Source organism: Dipodomys merriami, unplaced genomic scaffold (assembly GCF_024711535.1).
Source record: "Dipodomys merriami isolate MVZ:Mamm:240054 unplaced genomic scaffold, mDipMer1.0.p SCAF_2, whole genome shotgun sequence".
Taxonomy (NCBI): Eukaryota; Metazoa; Chordata; class Mammalia; order Rodentia; family Heteromyidae; genus Dipodomys; species Dipodomys merriami.
Window position 1 is genome coordinate 14,149,660 of NW_027203381.1, and position 24,709 is coordinate 14,174,368.

Here is a 24,709-nt window from a genome sequence, read left to right on the forward strand (position 1 = left end):
TGAGGTTTCTCCACCCCCCTTTTTTATCTGAATTATTAAAGGATACACTTCAGAGAGCAGTGATAGGAGGCTTGGAGAGAAGGTTATATGCATCACACATGAGTATTTCCATGACAGTGGGATCTGCTGGAACACACTTGAAAAGCGTTCATGCTTTCTGTACACTCTTAGTAGTAACAGCTGTCCATCCTGAGGTTTCCCCATTGATCCTATTTTTTATTACTGTTTTTATTTGAAAATGTTCAAAACAGAGAGGTTACAGTTACCTAAGTCAGACAAAGAATACATTTCCTTTTGGACAGTGTCACCCCCTTCTCTCATTCTCTCCCAGTTTTTCCCTTCCATTCCACCCACAAGTTGTATAGTTCATTTTCAACACAGTTTCCAGTGAGTACCATTGCTGCGCTCATTTACCCTGTGTTCCTCTGGTTTTCCTTTTTCTTTCTTTCTTTCTTTCTTTCTTTCTTTCTTTCTTTCTTTCTTTCTTTCTTTCTCTCTCTCTCTCTCTCTCTTTATCTTTCTTTCTTTTTCTTTCTTTCTCTTTCTTTCTTTCTTTCTTTTTCTTTCTTGCTTTCTTCCTTTCTTTTTCTTTCTTTTTGTAGTTTAACTTTAACTCCACTTATCCCAATCTGCTACTTATACTGTAAAAACTGATGGGCTCTAAAAATGTTGCCTTTCATTGGTAAAGGTTTTCTCGGTTTTCATTCATCCCACTCTTATTTCTTTGTTGTGATAGAAGCAACTCAGTTTTGATTTAAAAATCGATACAATCCAGAATCCACTCGTGAATTTAGGTCTGTCATTGACTGGAGGGAAAAGTCTGGATCATGAAATCTTAGAGTCGTCTGTTTCTTCTCATATCCCTATTTGATTCTCTGTCTGTTCTGATGAAAGAAATAATGTTTCCGGCTTTCTATGTCCTTTCTTCTCTTTTGCTCAAATGTATCAGACGTAGGAAGAGGGTCTATGTCATAACTGTGAAAACCAAAAAGATTCCAGATACTGAGATTTTTGGTATCCTTGATAATACCTACTTGACTGGTCCTGCTGATAAAGACCATATTTGGTCAGTTCACCTCCATTCCTGAGAGGCAGCTGGTGGAGATGAATTGACCTTTTTGTGTGATCTTCCAAAGTGAAGTATGTGAATCAGTCATAAACTTCCTCTAAATTTAGCACATTTGCAGGCAATAGCAAATGCCTGGTTTTTAAGTGTACCTTTCTCCCACCTCCTCTAAGCTTGGAAGGATATCAGCTTTCAGTATTCTGAATTATCTTCTGGGCAACATTTTGCTTCTATGCCATTGTTCTCCACTTGTCTAGTAACTCATGATCAAAACTTGGGGATCAATTACAAATGAAAATTGAGGAGATATACTAATTAATATGTTGGAATTTAAGTACTTTGAAGTGCAGTTCACTATTCCAAGACATGTTTGTTTTTCTTCTGTCCTATATTTACGGGTTTTTTCCTATCATGCTCTAGAATTTCACATTACGTGATTTGATTTGTATCACAAATCCATCCCATGGGTAAGGAAATCTGTAAAATGTGTCAAATGCACAAAAAGTATAGTTTCAAAGGAACCTAACTACATTCCTTCTAGAAAAAGTTTGAATAAACCCCATTACCAACTAGTGAGAAAGATCATTTTTGAGGAAATTACCACAGTAAGCTACATGAGGAGCTGTATATCCAACTTCGCCTATTCTAACATGATAAAGAGGCAAATTTCAGAGACTAGGGTTCTGTTTTAAAGGGTAAATAAATAAGTATCCTAATAAGTTTTCCTACTGAGAGCAAAGCTATTGAATTATTACATCTAGTTATTGTAATTTAGCCATTTGAAAATATCTCACTGAAGTGACTTTGAAGAATATGACACTGATTGAGAATAATGTCAACATTACAGTAGCAGTAGGATCTTTTATTTGAAATTATGGAAGTTCCTTATAAGTTAATCCATAGTATTTGGATTGGCCTTTACTTAATGAAGAAGTGGTTTAAGAGAAAGCAAAGATCTTTCCATGGATTATTTCGGGTATAATTTAACCATGTTGATATTATCTCTAAAGGTAAAAGTATTTTGGAAACATTATCACCTTATCAGTTTATGTTATTGTTAATAATAGGGCACATAATTATAAAGCTTAAAATCCACATATTTCAATAGCATGGTCAAGTCACAAGTTTAAATCTTTAAATCCCCTTCGCATTTCAGCCTCTACAGCAGAATCCGTCTGCTAATCACTGCTTATTGGAGATACACACACAAAATCACTCAGATGAATGGAGTTTGTGGTTAAGCTTTGGAATGGGTTGTTGTGGAAGATTTAGGTTTGGAATGACTTGGCAGAGTTCCTTTGAAAAGTAGGATAGAGTCCTCACTGTCTGGCATGATTTAGGCATGGTCTTTTCACTGCAGAGTAAAATATTCCTAAGTAGCTGAAAATTCAATATAAAGGAAGTTCTGTGATCTTTTCTTTTGTTACCACCGTACTTCTCAACTGATACTTACTGGCAGTGTCTGGAGGCATTTTTGTAATGACAAACAGGTAGATGCTACTGGATCTGGTGGGAAGGCCAGAGAGATACGGGCAGACATTCTCTACTACAGTAAGAGTCCCTGTGCAAAGAAGTGTCTCACACAACACTCAGTCATGTCAAGATTGTAAAATCTTGCTTGTATACAGGATTTTATTCTTAGTTTGAGCTTCCGAATATTAATCATTAAATGTTCTAATCATAGGTCAAAACAAGTCACCCATGCCAAACATGTGCAACACTTACTTGCCCTGTCTGTAGACTGAAGACACTATTGAGTCTCACCGATAAAAATAAACCAAAAGTGGGCATGGAAAGCCAGGACACTTATTTGATAATGTTCTCTTTGTGACTTTGTGTTACAAGCAGGCCAGAGACTGTGACCATTGGAGGAAGAGACTAATACGACCTCTTAGTGCTGATCCCTAAATCCTCCAAAAGATGGATCATATCACAAATTTGCATATCACAAATGTTCTCTGAGGTGTATTTGTTATGTCTGTATGGCCATAGTTTTCAAGATACTTTTCTCTGGAAAGTAATCTAGTTATAATCTTACTAATTTCCTTCAGCATCTAATTTTCTATGAATCTCTAAAATCTGATTTAATGTAGATTGCATCAGGTCCTCATTAAAATCTGTATGGATTAATTTTTCTTGTATTTCCTACACAGTTAATCTTTCATATGCTATCTCCTAAATTATTGCTCATTTTACATAAAGTTGAAAGGGTCCAAAATGCCTTATGGTTGATTATCTTTTTCCTGTCTCATCTTCTGGTTAGTATACTTATTTAATATTTTTGCATAATTCTGTTCCTCTTTGTGATTTTTATGTACTGCTAATTGATGTGTAATTTGTACATTCTACAAAAATATTAATACTTTAAAAGTATGGAAGGCATTTTCATGAACTTTAAAAGGTTAAAGTGTGAGATTGTTGCTTTTTCAATGAAGGGTTTTAATTGGACTGCTGCAGGGCTTTAGAGGCATTTTAAAGGCAGACATATGTCCTGGGCTGACCCAACTCTGACATGTAAATTCATTCTCTAAACCATTCAATTGTCTGTCAGATGATTCATATTTCAGTCCAATGCCTATTAAGCTCTGATTACGAGCTATTCGTTGAGCATATAGCATCATTGTGTCACTACTCACCACAGGTTGTGACATACAGAAGTCAGCTTCATTCCGTCCCAGGGAAGAAATCATAAGTCCAGATGGAAATGGTCTCGAAAGACCCAGCAGTGATAGGCAAAAACATAACCGAGTATTAAAAATAGCATAATGCAGGATGAACATGCACTAGGGACTTGGAGAAGAGATCATGGAAGGGTGTCTTCCAGGAAGACACAGAACTCGATGTGGTTATCACAAAACCAATAAGAAAGCAGCAAGAAACCACTTTTGCTCCTGTGAATAAATATTTGGTTGTTCAGTGCCCCTTCATATAATCATCACGTTGCATCTATAATTTGAAATTCGTCAATATGAAGACTATCTCCAATATTGGATTTATTACCTCATTATTGATATCACCAATGAAGAAAGTTTCATTTTAAATGTTATGCTTTTATGTATCTGCAACATGTTTTATACCTACGTGCACAACTTTTCAAGCTACTTCTTCCCCTTCTTTTTGGCTGTCCTGCAGCTTGAACTCAGAGCCCAGGCACTGACCCTGAGCCTTTCTGTGCTCAAGGCTAGTGCTCTACCACTTGAGCCACAGCACTACTTTCCAGCCTTTTCTGAGTAGTTTATTGGAGATAGGAGTGTCATGGACTTCCTTGCCCAGGCTAGCTTTGAACCACAATCCTCGGATCTCTGTCCCCTGAGTTGCTAGGATTACAGGCATGAGCTACCAATGCCTAGCTACTTCTTTCTTGAAAAGGAAAATAGCTTAGGATATCCTTATAAATTACCACATCCCCTTAGTGAACTACTCATTTCTAATGGGATGGGTAGATAGCAACTGATTTTCTACCTTATAATTTGTGGTATGTCCTCAAGGATGTAGCTGATTTGGGCAACTGATTATGAATAAACTCAAAGCCAAATGATCTAAAAATAGTCTTTATCACAGTCCACTCTATAGAAAAGACATGTAAGGAAAAACATGTAAAAATAAACTGTCGGGTTTTTTGGTTCACATTTAATTTACTATAGCTACTGATTTTAAGCCTTTGTATGTTGATGCTTTAGAAAAAATTTAATCATTAGTGATTTAAATTTTTTTTCATTTACCATTTCATTCATACCTCAGAGGTTCAGAAAGATGACAGAGTTTGGAAGGAAGAAGTTGTGAATGGGTTACACTTTGTTATTTAATATCCAAGAGGTCACAATGAAATATCTTGTTCCCGAAGGGTTCTTTGTATTATTGTAGTCCTTGTGTATTAGAATCTTTTTCACCTAATACTGAGTCATACAGAAATAATAGTTGTGGCTGTCTTCTATGTTCCTGAAGTCTTATAGATGATTTTTAAGCAGTAATGTGTAGATCTGGGGACTGTGATCATTTCTCAGTGTCCTACATTGCCATTATATTCTTTGATATTTGATGCAAACCCAGACCAACTATGTATTTTATTATTTGGAAAATGAAAGTTGTCAGATCTAAACAAGATGTATTCTTGGGCTCTTTTGAAATTCTAAAAGCTGTCTCCCTTGCAGAATATAGAGTTCTGAAAGCAGTATTAGGAAATGAATTCACTAACTATGTTGTGATTGAATATGGCCTCCTTTTTCTGCCTCTTGCTATAGAGCTATCCATCACACTCCTCAGCAGACATCAATTCTAGTCTTCCGCCGATGTCCACTTTCCATCGCAGTGGCACAAACCATTACAGCACCTCTTCCTGCACGCCTCCTGCCAACGGGACAGACAGTATAATGGGTGAGTTACACACGTACCAGCTCTCACACCAGCAATCCGTGGCAGGGATTGCTTATGAAGAGCCTCATAACTAAATAGCAACTAGGCAAGCACTATTTGTCATATAATTGAGTGACCGAACAAATGGATCAACCAAACAGCGGATAACAGACTAGCTGCTAGCTTGATCATCATCACTTTTAAGTCCCAAGAAACTGAAATGTGACTACTTTGTCCATGAGTCATTAACAAAACAAGAGTTTTCAAAGACCAAAACTCACTTGTAGTTCTCACATTTTCAGTGAACAAAGTGAACTTTTCATAAGACAAGGCATAGAAGACTGGTGAGATGCAGGGCAGCATAGTCTTAATAGTTAGTAACTATTTCTCAAATGTCAGCTGCTCTGCTGAGGTCTTTACCTGATATGTCGCTGCCTTTTATAGACTAGTGATGTGAAATCCTCAAGTGACGATTAATAGCTAGATAACTATGACCAAGTAAGAATATGTGGCATTATGGAACCCTTGAGTAGCAAGACTTTGCTCACTTACAGAGAGTAGATCTCTGAACATCAATGGGCCAGAAATTACTAGCTGCTGTCTCATAAGCAGATTTCTAATGAATGAAGGCTGGAGAAATGTGTTGTTGCTAAATGAACTGGGCCCTCCTCCACTCACCTTCCAAGATGCTGAGTGTGGTCTTCTCCTAAGGCAGATGGTTCCTTGTAGTGTTCTCTTCCTGAGAGGAAAGCTAGGCAGAATGTCCAGCTACCTCTGGGATGAAGGTTGGTGAGGAAGCAACTGTCCTCTTGTGAATTTGCCCTGACACCTTCCTATTGGAGTGAGTAGCACATCTTGATACTCAAGGGTCTTCATAAAACCTCAAGAACTTCTGGTTGTAACTTGTTGTGTTCAAGTCCACACGTGGCTTAGCCATCCGTCACTCTTGGAGGGTCCCGGACTTAGTGTTGTTTTTGAGAGAATACCATGTAAGAGAACAATACTCCTGTTGATTCCCTCTTAGCTTTTTGTCATTTTTTTTTTCTTTTTTGAACTTTCAAAGTGCTATGAATCACTTCTGTGGGAAGAGCTCTTGATGGGGGGGGATGTGTTTAGAAATGTTGCGAATATACACTTTCTGCCTAAATAATACCTTCACTGCTTATTCAACAATGTATTTCACACTTGAGATGAGCCACCTAGCAGCCTGCCCTAACATGTTTCACTGAGAAGCAAATTTAGGAAACATTTTCCATTTCTGTAACTTTGCATAATAAGGCCGCTGCAAGTGTTTGCACCAGTTTGACCTTGGAGAGCTAAGGACAGAGGTCACATGGGGGAAACTTTTGAGAGCTGTCGATACAGTTTGGGCAGAAACAAGAAGAAAGAAAGAAAAGTGCAGAACTGAAAGAGTGAGAAAAGCATATTTCACTTCAGTGTGGTTTGACAAATGGAAAGCCCCTTTTTCTCAGTCATGTGGTTGGGTTATAAAGAAGATGACCAGTCCGTCATCCTCTTACATGGCAGATTTCCTGTCTACTTTTGGTTTGAGTAATTTTCTTCTCAAGGAAGGTATGAAGGTAGAGCAGACCATGGAGCTGGGAAAAATATATTTAGACATTCTTTGAAAAGCATTGATTTGAAATCTTCATAGGAGAAAAACAGTGGGCCATGGCATAAAAGAGATGCTATGGTAGAAATTATCCTCCATGAGCTCTACACATCTTTGCCACGAGTCTCAGTGGGAATAAGATTTGCTTACTTTAAGCTGACCCTGTCATCATTAGTTTGTGGGTGAACAAGACAATCCGCTCAGTGAGTCTGGATAGAGTTGGGCAATGGATTACTTCTGAAAGGTAAAATGCTCAGCTTCCCGCAAAGGGTGGATTTAATTTTCTCTAGGTCTCCAGTTGCTGCTTGAAGTTCTAGACAATAACCAAAGACCACAATTTAAAAAGATATTTTTAATTTTTAATTTAAAAAGATATTTTTGGAACCCAGAAGAGGGCATTTGCTATGCAAATTATTTCATATTAGCCAAGTATACTTGTCAAGACCCATTAACAGAATATGAAAGGGCTTCATGACTCTTCAAGAAGTAAGTTCACATGGTCATTTTTGCCTTTTAGAGCAACAGACATTTGTTCATTTGCATAAATGCAGGCATTACTTTAAGGGAGAACATTCTAGAACAATTGAGAATGTTCTCCTTTAACTGCAAGAGCTTCTCCAATTCCTTAAATACAAATTCAGAGGAAAATTCATAAGCCATCTCATTTATACATGGTGTCCCAGTGGCTCATGTATCTTCACACATAAATCCTCTTAGGCTTTGGTTTGGTCTTTGGAGTGTGGAAGAAGGCAGTAATGGCAGCATGTCTATATAACAAGAAGAGAAGCTTTCTCTTCTGATGTTAGTGATACTTTCCTCACACACAGTATGGAGTAATAGAATACATATGTAGACTTTTGAAAATACTTGGCATATACTCACTCATTCTGAAATGCAGGGAATAAAGAAATATTACGTTGCCTGTATCTCAAAGAACAAACAGAGCTAATTAAATAATTGGTAAATAGGGAACACATAGCCTAACACATGGTCGAGATTATACACATGATTTTTGTAGAAAATAACTGTAAGCAGTACTAATGCTGTAAGAATGGCGTTCAAGCACTAACACATGGACATCACATTTTTCAAGTTTTTGCTTGGTGGAGAGTCTCAAAGCAGTGCATTCTGCTCACATATTGCATTGATGGCTGAGAAAGCTGTTTTCCTATTGAGAAGACCACTGTGCCGTGTCTCAATTTTGTGTGATAATGTCTTCTTACTGGTTAGCCATTGTCCTGAACCGATGACAGAACAACCCAGTGCCTGTGAAGGAAGATGTAAGTTCTGCAGCCATCCAGAGTAACCTCTCTGGAGTTTCACTTGGCTGTTTCCTGCCTTCTGGGTTTAAAAAATGGAATGTACTACCTAAGGCTTGAGGTGGTTTACTAAATGCCTAGAGAAGTGACCATTGTTTCTTGTTTGGGCTTCTTTTGTCCTTTAATGACCAATGTGTTTTTTTTTAACCTTTTTTCTTTTCAAGATACCTTTAGAAAGGGTGCAACTTAGATTAAATTCTGAAAGGATTCCTTTAAATGACTCTTGCTAAAATACTTTATTTATGACATATGATCCACTACTTTTATCTCGAATGTGATTCAAATCTCTGCAGATAATGTTAGCCATTTCTGAATTGTCAAGGCATCTTATGCAGTGTATAAGTTTATATAAAGGCAATAGATTTGGACACAGCACGGATTGACAGTCTTTCTAATTAACAGCACCTAGTTAGGGAGAGAAGCTGTCAGAAATTTGAAGGTTTATCAGAATCAGAACCCGCTAACTTGATTCCAAAAACCGTTCTAAGTCATGGAGCTAGTGGGACTCAAAAGCAGGACAATTCATTCCCTTTGCATCCAAGCATGCATACAGAGGAGGAAGAGTAGTAAGTCATGAGAAACAAGCTAGAGAAAATAAAGATATCTAAAGGACAACACCTATTATGTTTTTCTGTGTGTATATTTCCTTTCTACTTCAGTAATAAAGGCCAATAGCCCTTACTGATCATAAAGAGTTAAAAGGATCCTCTACCATAGCAAAGACCCAGGGAGTCTACTCAAGGCTGAGAAGCATTCTAGCTCTCTCTCCAGCCACCACTGGGACTTGCCATATGTATATGTTCACAGAGCATACACTTGTGGTTTGTGGCTACAAACCCACCCTTCAGAGGGAACGAGGCATATAACTGACATAGTGGTTATAATAACTACTATTGTTTTATTGGAGTTTAACTGGCCAGCTTTCTAAGGCATTATATTTCTCATGTTTCTAAACCTCAAACCAAGTAGTGTTGAAGGAACAGCCTACCAAGATTGATGAATATACCATGTGCTAAAGATTAGTCCAGTATATCTATGTGATTCCTGAAATAATCTGGCTTACAATCCTGAATTCTGATGGCATACTTGTATTCATGGTACATGGAAAGATGTGCCTTTCTCAGTAAGAAAACTTTGTCCCTTTTCCCTTGAGAACTTGCTTTCCTGATAATTTTATTATTAGAGATAATCACAAACTCGTCGCTTGGTCTTTAACAATGATCTTGAGCCTTCATATACATTTGGGTATGATGACCAGTCACAAAGCCTAAGAGTATGATTTCAGAGTCAGGGCATCCTGGTTGTAAAGACCAGCAACAGACAACAGTAAACGAATATAGTGTTTCTGCCACTATTCCTTGCATATATTCAGGAGATCCAACTGGTGTCCCAGTGTCTTGGAATCCTTCCTGCTAAGCACTAGTGAGTTGCAGCCTATATTTGAGTTACATTTTAGTCTAACAGCATTATAATGAAGTGCTAGACAGCTTGTCTTTTTTTTTTCTCCTTTATTGTCTTTATTATATGGCACTGTTAGGCTTCTTCCTATAGTTTAGCAATGTGAGGATTACTCGTACTCAACTCAGAGAAACCTCTTACAGCAGCCCTCCCTTCTCAAGCAATAGGCACTGTACTTCTGTTCCTTTGATATTCTGACCCAGGTTACGGGTGTGCAGTGAAGGAGAAACATTTTTCCAAATCTGATTTTCAAGGCTGATCCCCAGGTACCACTCATCCTGGCGTTTTATTATGGGTGTGGCCTGATGGGAATCACTCCATCCCCAAAGGGAAGACTAACTCAGGGTGGTCCAGCGTTTATGCCTGGATATGAAACCCTTCCTTCTGCTTCATCTCCCAGCCAGCAACAGCACCTGTGTTCAGGCCCTCAGAACAATACTTGGTGGTGGCAGTGTCAAATCCTCCTACGAAATTACAGTTCCTCTTACTAACTGCTCATCTTCCATTCATATTTATGTTACAGCTCTACTTAGAGGCTGATTACTTTTTCCCCCTTGAGAGAAATTGATTAGAACCAAAATAACCCAAGAAGTTGATCCAGTTCTTTGCCAGATGAAGGCAACGTTTGCATCTTTATTTCTGTTACATGGGCATCTGGGTCAGTTCTAATAATACTAGTTGACCCAAACTTGGGCCAAGAATAGCAATCAAGCCCTGATATATTAATCTGAAAGGGTAGATATGATGTGTGTTTTTGCAAAACATGACCCATTTTTCAATGTAAAATAATTATATACATATGCATTTGCCATTTGGGAATTAAAAATATATCTCTATTTTTGTATGCCCTTTGATATATCAGTCCCACAAATAAAAAGAGACATCTTCAAGATAGGAGACCATCTCACTTAACATGTTCAGGGAATCTTGAAAATGTGTCCCCTCCAGTGTTTCCTGGAACAGAACAAAAGACATTCCGAGTGAAAGGGTACACCGAGCCAGTGAACTGCTTTGAAATTTAAGCCTTTGGGTTTGGCTGGCCAGCTGTTGTAAGGTAAAATGGCTTCATGTTTAAAAAAATAAAAAAAAAGTCTGTTCTTATCATTGTCTTCCATGAGTATCCTTTGTAGTTACCTGAAACATTTTCACAGCAAGATGAGTTAAGGAATTGATTCTCTTTTTGATGCTGTTTCCTGAGTTTTTAATAACTCCTGTATGAAAAAGATAGTAATAGAAATCCTTGTTAGGAATGTGTACTGTTAAAAGAGGGAAAAACCCAAAAGATAATAAACATGTACGTGGAAATTTATGTGACACATAATTTGCGAATGTTCTTAAAATGTCTTGATTGATTTTCAATTCTTTCTCTTTGGTTTCATGAAAAAATACATATTTTAAAATTCATAATCTTCATTTTAAAATTGTTCAAAGGGAGAATTAATCTTCTGAAACTTGCTACTGTAGTAAATTTTTATCTATAATTGGAACATCATCTTGCTCTCTTTTTTCTTTCTATTTTTTTTATTTTGGTAGATAAAGTGCCCCCCCCCTTTTCTCCCCAGGGACTCAGAATTTTCATTTAATAGAGATCTATATTCAGATCAGTCAGAGGTCACAAGTTATTTTGACTGCCAACTCTAATTTTTAAGTATACAATAATGAAATGATAACATTGCTTCTAGAAATAAAAAGATAAATTATCCCCCAGATACCATGATAATGCATGTTGAAAAAAAATGTGTATGCTGTCCTTATCTTCAAATTCTCGTTATATTCTCTTAAGTTTTAAAACTGTTTAGCACAGAATCTCTCCTTGTTTTCACAGTACAACTCAGGTAGTTAATATGTTTGATATCTTTCCAAGTTGTTTCTTCTAACCCATTTCTATGGTATTATACCCCAATTTTAAAGAGTTTATAATTCCTCAAATCTTCAGTTGTAAAATCTCTTGTAATTTAAAGTTATAATTTAAAGTTTCACAACTTTATGTATGTTCTCAAAAAGTAATTATATCGTGTTTTATCATCTACCAGTGTTCTTGCAGTATTTTAGTAATTAACATGTGAAGATGTATATGGGTGTTGTTAAGCAAGTAAAGTAGATAGCCAATGATGTCTAATTGATGTGTCTAACACCTAAATTTACAAAAATAGCACTCATAGTTCAAGTATGCTAAACAGAAGTCAGGTAGATGACATTGGGTCTTAGGAAAGCAAAGGCTTTGGCCACCTTAGAGGTGACAGACCTGACAAGGTATTGTGCAGGTGTCCAAGGAACAGACCCTTCTCAAGAATAGGATAGGGAACTTCTATTTTGGTTATGGACGTGTGCAGTGAAGTTCGGGCTAGTTCCATCAGTGGATTTAAGATTTTCTTTTCTTATTTGACAAAATGGTAAAGAAATTTTTCCTGAGAACTGCAGTAAGTCTAATTTGAGCACTGTGTCTATTGGCTAGCAATGAAACCTTAATAAATGCATCGTTCCTCCAAGTTCTAGGCATCATTTTAATACTAAAGGGCTCAGAAGAACACTGGTTCTCTGTATTTTACCATGTATACCAATTTACGGTTCTAAAGGCAAGTTACCTTCAAAAGATCTTTGGTAAATAAGAGTTGACTTCGTTGGACCCTAGAATATATACCTTTTACTAATACTTACCTTTGTCCTTTTTATTGATAAAAGTACCAGTGAGATTAAATACCAGTTGATTTCTTGCCATATAGATTTGTTTGATTTCTACAATTTGAGACCATACTGATGTTTAGCGACATAAATTCATATTATTTGAGTGTGGCTATAGGCCTAAATGTGTGGAAAATATGTTACTTCAAATATTAAAAGTATTTTCTCTTGGTATTAGGCCAGTTACAGATTTTTCTGGAATGTCCCACTTTTCTGTGTATCATGTTTTTTCTTGAAAACTAATTTAAATTATTCATGATGATAAGTCAGTCTGATACAAGAGTCTAGAGAAAAGCTGGCCTTGGAGGGGTGTCTAAGCCCTGCAAGCCTACAGACTTCTTAGGGATGTGACCACCACGGGCTGGCTTGCTAGCTACCAATAAGGACTCAAAAGCAACTAGGGAGAAAGTTAATAGCAAGTAAAACACTTTGTCTTTAAAGCAAAGTGTCAGGTTTATGTTCTATCTGTAAAAAAAGTAACATGAATATAGTTGACATCTACCTCAGCAAACAAATTAATGCTAATTAAAGATTAATGTGTTGTAATTAGCATTAAAAATGCAATTAAATTGTGAGTAAATGGACCAGGAATAGAAATTTGTTAGACGTTTCACTGCCTGGTTTTCATATTTTGCCTTTTGTTTTTGCAGCAAATAGAGGAAGCGGGGCAGCAGGCAGCTCCCAGACTGGAGACGCTCTGGGGAAAGCACTTGCCTCGGTGAGGAAATATTGACTTTGGGCACCACGGGCTTCCTTGTAGCTGGGTGAACTTTAATCAGACGCGGACATGTGGAATTTTAGAAAGTGAATGGCAAATAGCTTTGAATTTTCTTTTTAAAAGACTAGCTTTTCTGGCATAGTAGTCACTGGGAAGTTCGGAGGATGCTCATTTCTTACAAGTGTATGGCTGCCCTGTTCCATGTGTTGCTACAGTGATACTAACCCATCTATCTAGGGGTAGTGTCCTTGCCTTTGGCTTTGTGTGTTTTGGAGTAATGTGGATGCTGATGAATCAGATAGGACTGACTTTGCAAAAATTCATTGCAAACATTTGGGGTGGTGGGAGATGATAATAATCCAGGCCCTTGAGGAATTGTCATGTCATTGTCACCTGGAGGGCCAAAACTTTTCTGTTCTTCCCACTCCTGCCATGCAGCTGGGCTTAAATATTTCCTATATGCTCCCTGGCCACCAAACAACATACTATCTATGTTTGAAAATACCTGGTATTATTTTTTCAAAAGCTAAACTTGTGATCTAATTGAGATACGTCTCTAAGATGTGTATCTTCAATTACTTTCACTTAGCATTGGGAACGTATAATAAATTCAGTTTGCTTCTGTTCTAAAGAAAAGTACTTATTTCATCTTCTACCGTGAATCTAATGCCCCAATAAGGGCATAGGAGTGGGGACTTGGGGAAGAACCTTAGAAATGATACCGCGTAGCTTCTCATTTTGTAGAGAAGGCAAAGGAAGTTGGGCACTCTTGGCCACACAACCCCTTCCTTATTGGTGGGAAACGAATGAAACCCGAAGCCTGCTCACCGAGTTTAAGTTTTTCATTTTAAAATGTTGGTACTCAGGTTGAATCAGCTGTATCATCTTATAACCTGTAAGTTGTAAATGAATTGCATCTGTAACTTTCTAGTTTAAAAATTGTTACCTGTTTATTCTTACTAAATGAGGGATTTTTTTTTTCTCCTTACTGTGTTAAGATCTATTCTCCAGATCACACTAACAACAGCTTCTCATCAAACCCTTCAACTCCTGTTGGCTCTCCTCCTTCTCTCTCAGGTACTGTATCCTCAATCCCAATTTGTTATAGTAACAGTTTGTAAGAGTGAGTCCCCTTTTATGCTCCCGGCTCATCCCACTCTGTCTCAGAATCCCAAAACAGGATTCTTACATAAAGACCAAGATAGTGGAGAGAGAGAAACAGACTACAACATGACTGTACATTCATTTACAGCCCAAATTTTTCTCAAAAAACTCAGATGATCTTTTTAGACTGCACAGGCACATGAAAATCTTTATTTCTGAAACTATTCCTAGCTCTGCAAATGACAGCCAAAAATAAAATAATATAGTTTGGTAAAATATCTCAATTACTAGAAATGTTGATGTACACCTTGTAATCCCAGGACTCAGGAGACTGGAGGTGGGAGGATCTCAAGGTCGAAGCCAACTGAGGTACATAGCAAAACCCTGTCTCAAGAACAATGACAAGACCTAGTTATGGAATATATGCAATGTAGGCCATGTCCTGCAGACATTTCAGCCGCTGTAAATACTGTCTTTACAAGTCTCCCTTCCCCCCATTGGAAAATTTGAAGAATTTTAAGTTGTAGAATTTGATCAGTAGATCATTTCACTTTACAGAAAAGTATTGTCCTTTTCTATAAAAGCTTCCAGAAAGCCTGCTTTTGGGAATGAAAAGCAGCTGGCTTACAAATAAAATTATAATATCACATGTGTATCTGACTGGGAACTAATCTTATTATAATTTATAGTGGAGAAACTTAACTAAACATTGTGTCCTTGAATTCTGTGTTACTCCCCGCGTGTAGTCCTAACAAAGGCTCATTACCAACTAGGTTGCCTGGTGGAAAATGGGAGGTTTCAGATTACTGCAGAATGTCAGACACGATGGCCATGAGTTCACAGGGATTTTGCACCAGCCTTTCCGAAGCCCCCACACTGTGGGAGGGTCGCAGAACAGCAAAAGGGAAAGGGGGCTGACTCCTCAAATCCAGGTGTCCAGAGATACCTAGTTGAAACTGGGAAGAAATAGAGCTGGGTTTTGTTTTGTTTTTTAAAGATCATGAAACATGATCCCACACAGAAAGTGAAGTTCCGTTCTGTATGCTCCCCTGGTTCACCACCAGATTCTTAGACTCTGACAAAATGGTCTCAAGTGCCAGTGACCACAACAAGAGAAGAACTGGGTTAAAGGCTTGAGACAGCAGGAGTAGAGAGCATCTGAGCAGGTGGCGTTCCACACTCCCCATTTCAAACAGCAGCTCCTTCTGTGGTCTTAAAGTGTGAAAACAACTAATGGAATCTGATGGCCTGAATTCACAGATACATGTACTGAGGCCTAAAAAAGAGTAGGCAGCTGCTTGCAGAGATGGCTGCAGTGGCCATATCACAGCTTGGATGTGAATCTAGCTCTCCACACTCCATTGTTCCACTGGTAGGACAGGAAAGGACAGTTCAGGAAAACAGTGTAAAAAACCTACATCACCATCAGCAACCTGCACCAGGGAACAGCTCAGAAATGAGGCTTAGAGATGCCACTTTTTGGGTCTCGGTGTAATATATTCTGGAATACCACGTGTTAGGAAGAAAGAACTTTGATGAAGACATAAATAAGGGGACAGATTGCTATTTTCACACCGACGACTCTGTCCAAATTCTGTCAAGAAAAGTAATTGAACAAAAATATTCTATTTTTATTCGGCATAAAAATACACAGGCATACCCAGAAAAGACAGGAAGAATGGATTTTGAAAGTGCTAACAGCATCGTGGAATGAGAGTTAGTGATAATCGGGCCATTATTTTTTCCCCTTTGTTTGAATTATGGATTTTCTAAGTTTTCTGCACTAAATGTGAAATTTTAAAATTGGTTTCAATTTAAAGTTGGTTTTTGTATTGTCGGTTAGACATAAAATACATATTCTCAAAAGGAATCTTTCTTTTAGTATCAACTTTAGTACATCATTAAAAAGAGTTAATTTCTTTAGAAAAAACTTCAGAGTTGTTATTGTTACATCAAGTTTTAAAGTTCTTGGTGTAGGAGGTTGGTGTTAACTAATACTATTCCCTTAGAAAGTTTCTAAAGGGGTCGGTGGTAGGGACAAAGGCCTTGGGGTTAATAGTAGCACCTGGGAAAAATAAATGCTTCTAAAGGTTTATCTCGTTCTGTAGATTATTTTTAAAACAAAAGTAGCAAATCTGTTGTCCATTGTTGAGAGAATTTGGGTTGAACATGAACTAGATAACCATCCCTCTTTTTCTGTCCCTTATAAATACCTTGACTTCAGATTTCTTCCACCAAGAGTTCTACAAGTTGAAATCCAGACTCAGCTAAATGCTTTCCTTTTAGGAAGAAATCTGAATAAACACAAGGCCATGAAAATTCTACAGATTTGATATTTCAAGTGCTTTCCTTGCCTCAAAATCCTGGTCTAGGAAGTTAACATGTTAGTTACCTTATTGTTTAAATGAAAACCATCACTACTGTTTCTAAAAGAATGTTTTGTTGTTGTTGCTGTTGCTGTTAAGTATTGGTGAGTTTAACTTTATGTAGATCTAACTGTAATTCTCACTTTAATATCAGCAGGCACAGCTGTTTGGTCTAGAAACGGAGGACAGGCCTCATCATCTCCCAATTATGAAGGACCCTTACATTCTTTGGTATGTCTCATCTGCTCATCTGTGGCTATTTTCAGATCTCATTTTTTCCTTGTTCGTCCAACAGTCACTCTCCAAACCCATATTTTTGTTCATCATAACTTAAAATCAACATGAAGCAGCTTGTTGGAACCAGAGTTAATTGGACTGTGTCCATTTGTATTTGTAGATAGTGACTGGGATGCTACTGGAATGGAAGGCCCAGGCCTCTAAATATCTAGGACCAGATACAAGATTGGAAATCCCAGAAGGAAAAATTCACCCCTCTTTGAGAAAAAAAAAATCTCTGCCAGTGATTAAATAACTTCCCCGACACCACAGGAACTCCTGCCCAGCTACATAGCTACAACTATGCAGTCTGGCTCTGTTTCACTCCCAGATGAATGGGTTCATGGGTACTTTCCTCTTCACCTTGCTACAGGAGGCCTATTTTTTTATGGCCTCACTCACTGCAGTTATCAAGGAATTGAGGAATACCTCTTTCAACAAGGAATGGCAGAATATTTACATGAGCCTAATTCATATTTTAAATATTCACATGATAATTCAGTGTCTGACACTTTTCTCTGCCTCCACTCCTGATGGTTAGGCCTGATAAAACATCTGGGAAGCAACCAGGGACCATGCAGTACTTAAATCTGCACCTGAGTGACAATGTAAGGATTGGTAGCAAGGGGAAAAGGGTGGGCAGAAGCTTGAGTTCTTCTTTCTTCCTATGTATTTTGAAGAAGAAATCTGGATGGAGCCTTTGATTTCTGTAGCATTCCTTTCTCAGGAAAATCTTAATGAAAATACAGAATGATTTCTCTTCCTCCTCGTGCTTTCTTGCCCTATAGTTAGTGAATCACTCAGCTGTACATCGTAGCCAATAAAGTCAACTACACAGAGAGAAAACATGCACTACCCAACATCCAACCTGTGGACTGCATCTAAACGATGCAGTTGTTTTAAGTGTTTATCCCCATGAGCTGTTCTCCAGTGCCTATCCATCAAAACCAGACTTTGTCTTACAGAACTGTAGAGGGTGGTTGATTGCTATGGTCCACAGTTCTGCTTTTTTTTTTTTTTTAATTGATTCTGAGCATTTGTAAAGAAGACTCATAAAAAGAAACTCCTGTTTACCAGTACACTGTGAGCAAAGGAAGGAAGATAGATACATGTATGATTTATTTTTTACACATGGACAGTTAGAAGTAAATAGTATCATTCTTTGTAAGTTAAAACTCATAGACTCAGAGAAGTTTAGTAGCTTTTCCTAGGTCACATAAGTAGCAGAGCTGGCAGTCTAGGGGAGGTCATATAACTCCAAAAGCCACCAAATCAAAATGCTCTGTACCATAGACTAACTCAATTAGACACACATTCTTCCTGTTGGTATAGAATAATTAGAAATCGTTTTTCTCCTCCGTACAGCTGGTACATCTGTTTGCACAGCACATTAAAAATCAAAGTCGACCAATGCATGATCCTCTACAAAGCAGCACTAGTTTTAAGTTTAAAAAAAAAAAATCAACCCTAACTACCATTTCCTAGCATAGTGACACACTCAACTTCTCTTTTGCCTCATTTTCATGTCTATATGGAAGGGATATTAATATCTTCCTTGACTGAAGAACTTGTGTGGGTTGAGGGTGGGTGAGATGGTATGCCCTAAAGTGTAGCAGGAGAGTAAGCTTGATACTATTATCACAGAAAAAAAAAGTACAGCTACATGTTCTTCTTTTCATGGAAAACTGTAGCTAGCACTGGGATAACTTGTTGAGGATCCTAATGGCCAGGATGAAAAATGGTTGGCTTTTAATTGCATGAAGTAGGAAATTAAGAGATTTTGAAATGAATTTCACATGATTCTTCTGTCTTAAAGATTTGTATCATGTTAGGTGATGGAATATTTTTGTAACATTTTTGAGGTTCTTACATATATACACATACAAACTGGTTATAAATCATAAAAACTGAAGAAAAAATCAAAATACGTGTGTTTCTTCCTGTGCTTGACTTGAAGAAATTAATTGGAAAACCATAAATAGGTCATCAATCCACTGGTAATATTTTGAACTCTTGTAACTAATTCCTGCCAGAGTGTTCCTTAATTCGCTGGATGTGTTTCTAAAGTAAATCTGAATTCTCTTTCAAGCTAATGCAGTTGAGTACAGCATATGTACATAATAATGTCCTCGAAGTCTTACTGAATTTATTTTGTTCATAAAAAACACTATAATTTTAACATTAACATTTTCCATCAGTTTTCTAGGAAGGACATTATTTATTTTTATTATTGTTCTACGGAAATAAACTTTATTGGAAACATATTCAGAAACCCAAAGTGTGCCCTCTGTCAACTCCTTTACTTGTATAACCTATGCATGCATTTCAAACCAAATTAAATTTCACATCATTTATTCCCCAACAGCAAAGCCGAATTGAAGATCGTTTAGAAAGACTGGATGATGCAATTCATGTTCTCCGGAATCACGCAGTGGGCCCATCCACAGCAGTGCCTGGAGGTCACGGAGACATGCATGGAATCATCGGACCTTCTCATAACGGAGCAATGGGTGGTCTGGGCTCAGGGTATGGAACTGGCCTGCTTTCAGCCAACAGACATTCACTCATGGTAAGTGATATAATTTGTAGGCTCTGTAGTTGCTACCTATTTCAGGTGTAAATACTACTACTTTTTTTTTTATATGTCATGGAGCTTGAACTCTGGCCTTTCCTGAGCTCTTTTGCTTAAGCTTCAGCTCCACGTCTGGTTTTCTGTTGGTTAATTGGATATAAGAGTCTCACAGAGTTTCCTGCCTGAGCTGGCTTGAACTGTGATGCTCAGATCTCAGCATCCTGAGCAGTTAGTATTACAGGCATGAGCCACCAGCTACCAGCTATCTCTTTTAAACAGCTTTATTGAAATAATTGTTCACGTAACAGTTTCCCTAACAGTAGTATGCACTTCAGGGTGCCTTAGAATATTCACAATACTGCACATATTAGAACATACTTGCCCCTTGTAAAAAAAAATAGAAAAGCACATATCCATCACGCAGTCATACTCCAACCCTTCCCTCCCCCCAACCCTCTACCATCCTCTCTCACTCCATTCTCATCTGTCTGCTTTCTCTTTCTACCATTTACCTATTCTGAATGTGGCACATAAATGAAATGATACAAGATATTTATTGGTCTTTTCTGACTAGCATTTTAAAAATAGATTTTTTTCAAGGTTTATCTCTATGTTACCATACATGAGAGCTTCATTTGTTTTCTTTTTTAATTATCAAATAATCCATCGTGAGGGTAGACCACATTGTATTTGTCTACTTACCAAGCGAGGGATAGTTGGTTTGCTTCAAATGCTCTTATAAGCTTGTATCTCACTTCCATTTCACGTAAGTATTTGCCAGTGAATTGCTAGGGCATTGCTGGTATTTTAAAATACCATCTTGGTGACTTTAATCAAAGGGAGCAACTTAAATTTTTGTTACATTGCTTATATTTCAAAAAATAACTTCAAAAGAATTAAGAAGCCAAAATGGTGTCCAGTAAGGGAATTAGAAATAGATGAATATTTGTTTCTGTGAATACATTGTGTGGGACTGTGTAATGTATAGAATAGTTTTGCCACTAATTTGTGAATATGTTTTTCTTTGAATATTCTTCAAGCAAATTTGTTAGACTTTCTTAGATAGGGAGTCATTGCTTTTGAAATGACTTGAAAAGCAACTTTCTTAAAGAATCTTTTAAACACACTATGAAGTGGTAAGAGTTAATGAGTGGAGATTAGTAGTGATTCTGTACAATTCTAGTTCTTATAGACTCTTGCCTGATCAGTAAGGTTTAGTGTATCCTATTTTGTCCCTTGTAGGTTTTGAAAAATTGCTTGGATGAAAGTCTATTTCCGTTTGTGCTATAATATTTAAGTACAAATTCTTGTATACAGGTTCTTCAAGTTCTTACTGATATTCTGTCTCTTTCAATTTCTCTTAATAAAAACTAAAATTAAGAATACCATCCTGAGCAGCGTAATTTTGAAACCTGCAACCAATTTGTAACCCAAAATACTGTTTTATAAATAGAAGCAATGAACTCACTTCTAAAACGTGGAAAGATACTTTTGAATGCCAAAGCTAAATCTTTTTTCTCCTCTTTTCTTTTTCTCTTCTCTTTTCCTTGACCTCTGCCCTAAAATTTATCATTGAATAAAACGTGCTTGTCTGTTCATGACAATTGCTGAGAGTTCACAAAAGGAAAGTCTGGATTTTAATTTAGCTTGGCCTCAGGTAACGTATTAAATACACTTGGGATTCATATAATACGAGATTTTCATTTGTACAGCTTTTTTTTTCCAATGACAGTATTTAAACAATACTGCTTTTAATTAAGAAATCTGGCTTTATTAAAAGCCAGATCTGTGACTTATAACCATTTCTGTATATCTGCTCTCAATCAAGAGAAAAATAGTTTAATTTCTGTAGCTGTGTTCGTTTTGCATATGTTAACCGGATGCTACATGTACTCAGGGCATGGCTTCAGAGAATGTCTTTTCCATAAATATGTAGTTTGTTCTTAAATACCAGATGTAGGTTAAGTGGTTCTTTAACATATTAAGCTATACATAGATGCTCTTTGAAACAGTTTGACCTTTGAATTGCCTCCTTTTTGACTCTGATTCAGAGATGGTTTAGGAGGAAAAGTCTAGAATTATTTTTGGAGATGGAAAACTGTACTATCACCAGTGAAGGAGAACCGAGGAGATAAAGCAGAGTAATGAAAGAAAAGGAAATAATTAAACAATTCTCTAAAATTGTTTAGACACCTCCTTTGATTTGATTTTGGCAGGGAAAAAAAAAAAACAGAGAAAGAGAGAGAAAAGCAGTGAAGTTGCCAGTTTTGCTCAGGAGAAGCCTCTTTTCACTCTCGTGAAGATATTTAATAATCACAGACAACCATGGAGCCAGCCACATGATGGCAGAATTCCAAAAATTAGCCTGTTCACCTGCTGCCCTTTGAACTGAGTGAGGGCCTTGTTGCCTTCTCCTTCCTTGAATACCATTCAGCGTGTCTGCAAAAGCTGAGCTCTTCCATCTGAAGGGTGCACGAAAGGGGGGCATATCTTTCCTTGCGCAAACTAGTATGAATTTTAAACCAAAAACATAAGAACAAAGGAAATAGCTTTTGAATTTAGTCAGCCTGAAGTTAGCCTCTGACCATTGGATACATTCCACAATGAAAAGGAAGTTGAAGAGGATGCAAAAAAAAAAATGCCCTCCCCCCCCCCCCAAAAAAAAACCTCAAGGAGGATACCGGTAATGTTTTCCACATTCGAATTTTAATACATGAAACAGGCTATAAAACGTTGGCCAGCTGCAGTAAATAAAGTAGCCGTGGGAGGTATGCACCGGAAATGGGGCAGAGAGGGCTGGTGAGAGGCTAGCCCCCAGCTACACACACACCTTCTTTTGTTGTTCTGCACTGGGAGCAAGGTGCAGAAACTTGAGACTCATCCCAGGGCTGGTTTTGTTTGGAGCAAATCTCCTTCCTAACTCTCCTTAATAATGCCTCCTGATTAAAGAATGGACAGCTTTGAATCCTCTTGACCTCCTGAGCTCTTCTAGTTTCCTCCCTCCTCGCCTCCTGAAAATCAAAACAGAATGGCTTGATAACTTGGAAGATGATGTAAGCAGTTCTTTCTGTGTGCAGCTTGAATTCTCATGGTGGGGGGAAAACTGTGGTTCTGCCTCGGCTCTTCTGTTATCTCATTTAATTGCTAACATATTGTCCTTCGCTTTTGATTCACAAAATGTTTTCCTTGGAGTTCTGAAGTAGGTCCTCAGTGATTTACTAAGTATTAGTATAATGAAAAGGATTTTTCTTTCCACAGTGGCTCATAACTCCGTGGAGTGAGCGGGGTGTAGGACACTCTCTGGATGGTATTATTTGGCCATGCTCTCCTCCTCCTTACTGGCTTTTCATTGTCTGCAACATAAGAACCACTTCTGTGGGCCAATACTCAGGACCCATGACCATTTTACCCAAAGCCATTAGCTATTGCAATATGCAAAATGCTTCTCAGGAAGGCAAGTCTGTGTCCAGTGTACTTTTTGGCAAGTGTTTCTTTTTGACCCCTCTCTGTGTTTCTTCCCTCTCCATCTAATTCCCACCCATTCTCAATAGTTTGACTCCAATTCCTCTTCCACAAGGGTTTTCCCTTGCTTACCCCTGCCATGATAGTTATTTTCTGCTCCAGTCTCAGTTTTATGAGTCATACCATTTCTATATACTTATCTTACCCAGCTATACACAACGAGGCATCTTTTATAGTTATGGCTTTTTATAAATACGTCTTTTGCCTTACTGACTTGTAAATTACTTAAGTACCACTTTTTACATTTTATCCCCCTTCCAGTGGAATCAGCACTCAAAAGGGCAGAAGAGAAACAAATGTGCTGAGTGCCTGAGCTGTTACCAGCCCTTCTGTTCTGTACCTTCGTGTAGACACTGCAGCCAGGGTGCTCCTGACAGCCAGGAGACCTTGGTGGACTGAGCCTCAGAAGGTGGGAGGTGATAGTTTTAAGCTCAGAGGCAATGACTCCAGAAATCCCCGTTCTTTGTTCCTGGGGAGGCCCAGACACTATAGTACCCTTTTCTTTTTCTTTTTTTTTTTTCTTTGTTGGTCATGGGGCCTGAACCCTAGGCCTGGGCGCTGTCCCTCAGCTCTTCAGCTCAAGGCTAGGGCTCTACCACTTGAGCTACAGCGCCCTTCCGGCTTTTTTCTGCTTATGTGGTGCTGAGGAATCGAACCCAGGGTCTTATGCATGCAAGGCAAGCACTTGACCTCTGAGCCACCTTCCCAGCCCCTACCTTTTTCAGAACTAGTTTCATGCTTTTCAGAACTTGTGATTTTTTACAGATCTTGATGGATATTGGTTGGCAGAAGAAAGTTCTGGGTGTTTCATGGCCATGTCTAATTTCTATTAAATCAGTGTTTTCCTTCTGGATGGCCAGAGCTCGTCCTACTAGGATCTTTGAAGTTGTAAATCTTAAGTTATGAAGTTGTTTTTCTTACCATAACCACCAACTTCCTAATAGAATCATCGCGTGAGGGAATAAGCAGCTCGTAAACTCGATACTTACCAATCTAGTTGGGAACTCTTACGGGCTATAGTTTCTCTGCACCTCTGCTACCTCCGTGATTAACCTGGATATTAAATCGCTAGATTTCTTATAAATTATTAAAATGGCAATTTCCAAATACAATTCTCTCCATTATTCATCTTGGCTTTTATACCTACAGATGAGGCCTGAAAAAAGCCTTTCAGGTGACCTGACCTCTTCTTGTAAGAGACTAAAAAGAAAACCCACATCAACTGTGCTCTCATGGGGCTGTGTGTAATTCTTGGTCCTGTGTGGGTAGAGTCAGCCACGATGAGACCATTGAGATGAAACATCTGTTTTTAGTGTGATCCCCTTTCTTTGTTTGAATTCTGCCTGTTCATCTCAAAAACAATGGGGGTGGTTATAAGTGGCAGGCCTTCTACAAGGCGTGGTATCTGCACTCAACAGGTTGCGACTGACTGGCTATGTACCAGTTCACCAGCTCCCACAAGAGAACAGGGCTGTCTTACGCTGGAGGGAATGATGCACAGTTACTTGCTCTAGTTGTAGTGACCTCTTAAGAGAAATAATTCTACTTGACTTAGGGATGGAGGAGCCCAGAAGGTCATCCTCTACCTCAGTTCGTGGCATTTCCCAAGACTTCCCCTAGACTTGCCAGGGGAGGGGTATAGAATGCAGTTCTAAAGCCAC

The 24,709-nt window shown here is 38.1% G+C and overlaps 1 protein-coding gene across 15 annotated transcripts in view; it reads left to right on the plus strand.

Annotated features, from left to right (window-relative positions):
- The window catches only part of Tcf4 (transcription factor 4), a 355,777-nt gene that overhangs the window by 304,855 nt on the left and 26,213 nt on the right, over positions 1-24,709 (plus strand). For all 15 annotated transcript variants that reach the window (XM_070029076.1, XM_070029075.1, XM_070029078.1 and 12 more), the window contains 5 exons: positions 5,308-5,440; positions 13,141-13,208; positions 14,207-14,285; positions 16,833-16,909; positions 19,320-19,523. In XM_070029076.1, coding sequence (XP_069885177.1) covers positions 5,308-5,440; positions 13,141-13,208; positions 14,207-14,285; positions 16,833-16,909; positions 19,320-19,523 — 561 coding nt within the window. The remainder of the gene's footprint in view (positions 1-5,307; positions 5,441-13,140; positions 13,209-14,206; positions 14,286-16,832; positions 16,910-19,319; positions 19,524-24,709) is intronic.